The 1,905-nt window shown below is 49.0% G+C and overlaps 1 protein-coding gene across 7 annotated transcripts in view; it reads left to right on the forward strand.

Moving 5' to 3' along the window:
• shroom4 (shroom family member 4) overlaps positions 1 to 1,905 on the forward strand; it is a 24,340-nt gene that overhangs the window by 19,956 nt on the left and 2,479 nt on the right. For 6 of the 7 annotated variants that reach the window (XM_025062285.1, XM_017034900.2, XM_008320510.3 and 3 more), the window contains 3 exons: positions 202 to 266; positions 543 to 1,181; positions 1,466 to 1,887. In XM_025062285.1, coding sequence (XP_024918053.1) covers positions 202 to 266; positions 543 to 1,181; positions 1,466 to 1,887 — 1,126 coding nt within the window. The remainder of the gene's footprint in view (positions 1 to 201; positions 267 to 542; positions 1,182 to 1,465; positions 1,888 to 1,905) is intronic. The other variant, XM_017034903.2, reaches the window with a different exon arrangement.

Genomic DNA, 1,905 nt, shown 5'->3' on the forward strand with positions numbered 1-1,905 from the left:
TATATATATATATATATATATATATATATATATATATATATATATATATATGTATATATATATATACACATATATATGTATGTATGTATAGTGTGTATAGTACAGTTAAATGGAGCCTTTACATATGGATTGTATAGATACATGGATGTAAGAATAGATGAAGATAATTCGTCCTCATCTCTTCTTTTATGTGTCCCACAGACATCTGCCAGCAGCAGAAAACAGGAAACCAGCAAAATCAACAGGAAATACAGTCTGACGGAGAGGTGAGACACTTCCTGTTACGCAAACACACCCTTATTAGCTCCGTATTTCCTTTTCATTGTCATGGGAGACTTGCGGTTCTGGCCCAGATGTTCTGAGGAAATCCTGCTGAGTCATGGTTAGAGCAGAGTGGTTGGCATAGAACTGAAAAGTGTCCACAAGTGTCCAGCAAATCTGTGGGGGCTGAGATTGACTCAGGGGACACGTTTATTAGATCAGAGGAATGTCTGCTCTGCTCTTGGTTTTTTGACCCCTCTTTTTTCGTCCTATTCTCTCAGAGACTACATGAGCTGGAGACGTGGTTCCAGACCTCCTGATGACCACCACTATGTCCAGCAGCGTTCATGTTACTCTACAGGCGTAGGCACGGAACAAGGAGAACGTGGCCGATCTTCATTTACTCCTCTGGGTCTGAGAGGACGGGCCATGTCTGAAAACGACCTGTGGGGCGGGCTCTCCGTCTCTCTGAAGACCAATCAGACCCTGAGTGAGGTGGACGAGATGGCAGGCTCCGCCAAACCTAGCGGGAAGAAAGCTCCACCTCCAAGACCACCACCTCCAAAGTGGGAAGAGTTTCACCGCAGGAGAGCTTCACATCACGCTCTCCTCACCGGTTCCTCCTCCACATACGTGCCTCCACTTCTGGAGCCCAGCAGGCAGCGGTCCTTTAGTCTTCCTCCTGAAAGGAAGGACGTGACACAGAGCTGCCCTCACTGCTCCTACAGCCAATCACATCCACAGGAGAACCCAGCATCTAATCCGAGTCGAGCAGTCACTTTGGCTCCTCTCAGTCCCATGTTTTCCAGACGCTCCTTCAGGCCAGTGGCTCCTCCTCATAGAGAAGGCGAGGAGCATCAGAGGAGTTTGTACAGGCAGGGGCATGGAGTGGTGGAGGCGGGGCTTCAGTCAGACTCCAGGTGAGACGAGAAGTGAGACCCAAACTGTCCACAGAGAACATCAGTGATTTTATAGCACAGACAGTCAGTTGTTGATCCACTGTTGTCTCTATCACTAAGTTCAAATGTGTTCTTTTGTGACTTCACTGTTTGAAATGACCACAAACTGACCACAGGTGGCAGCAGTGGACCAGCAGTTCCTGTGTTTCTGTGTCTAAAATCACTGACTTGACTGACTCAGAGTGGATGTATTTTATTAGGTCAGCATTTTTGTTGGTTCTAACGTAAGATTATTTTTGCATTAGCAGTTTTCCGGGAGTCTACATCGACCCCAGCTCAGATCCATCCTCAGCTCCAAGAGTTCACCGGGAAATAGGCCTTCCTGCACCTGAAGGGGTCAGAGGTGCAACTTCTCCTGAGTCCTACTTCTCCATGGACAATGAGCAGCAACAGAAACAGATCCAAAACCATAGCCTGGAAGCAGGAACTGAATCAGAGACCACAATGAGTCCCAGCCCAGCACACAGCGTGGAGACTGACCTGGACGTTCCTCTGGAGACAGACATTGATGACTTCCAGGAGGAGGAGCTTCCTGTGCAGGCCGAGCCAATCACCAGTGAGCTGCCGTGTTTAGCTCTGCCCGTGACCGTCCTGGAGACCGACATGGACACGGTCCCGGACCGTGAATCCTCACCTCAGAGCAGGGCTCAGGCAGAGAGCGGGTCAGTGAACGGGCAGCCGCAGA

Source organism: Cynoglossus semilaevis, chromosome 1, assembly GCF_000523025.1.
Source record: "Cynoglossus semilaevis isolate Cse_v1.0 chromosome 1, Cse_v1.0, whole genome shotgun sequence".
NCBI classification, from domain to species: Eukaryota; Metazoa; Chordata; class Actinopteri; order Pleuronectiformes; family Cynoglossidae; genus Cynoglossus; species Cynoglossus semilaevis.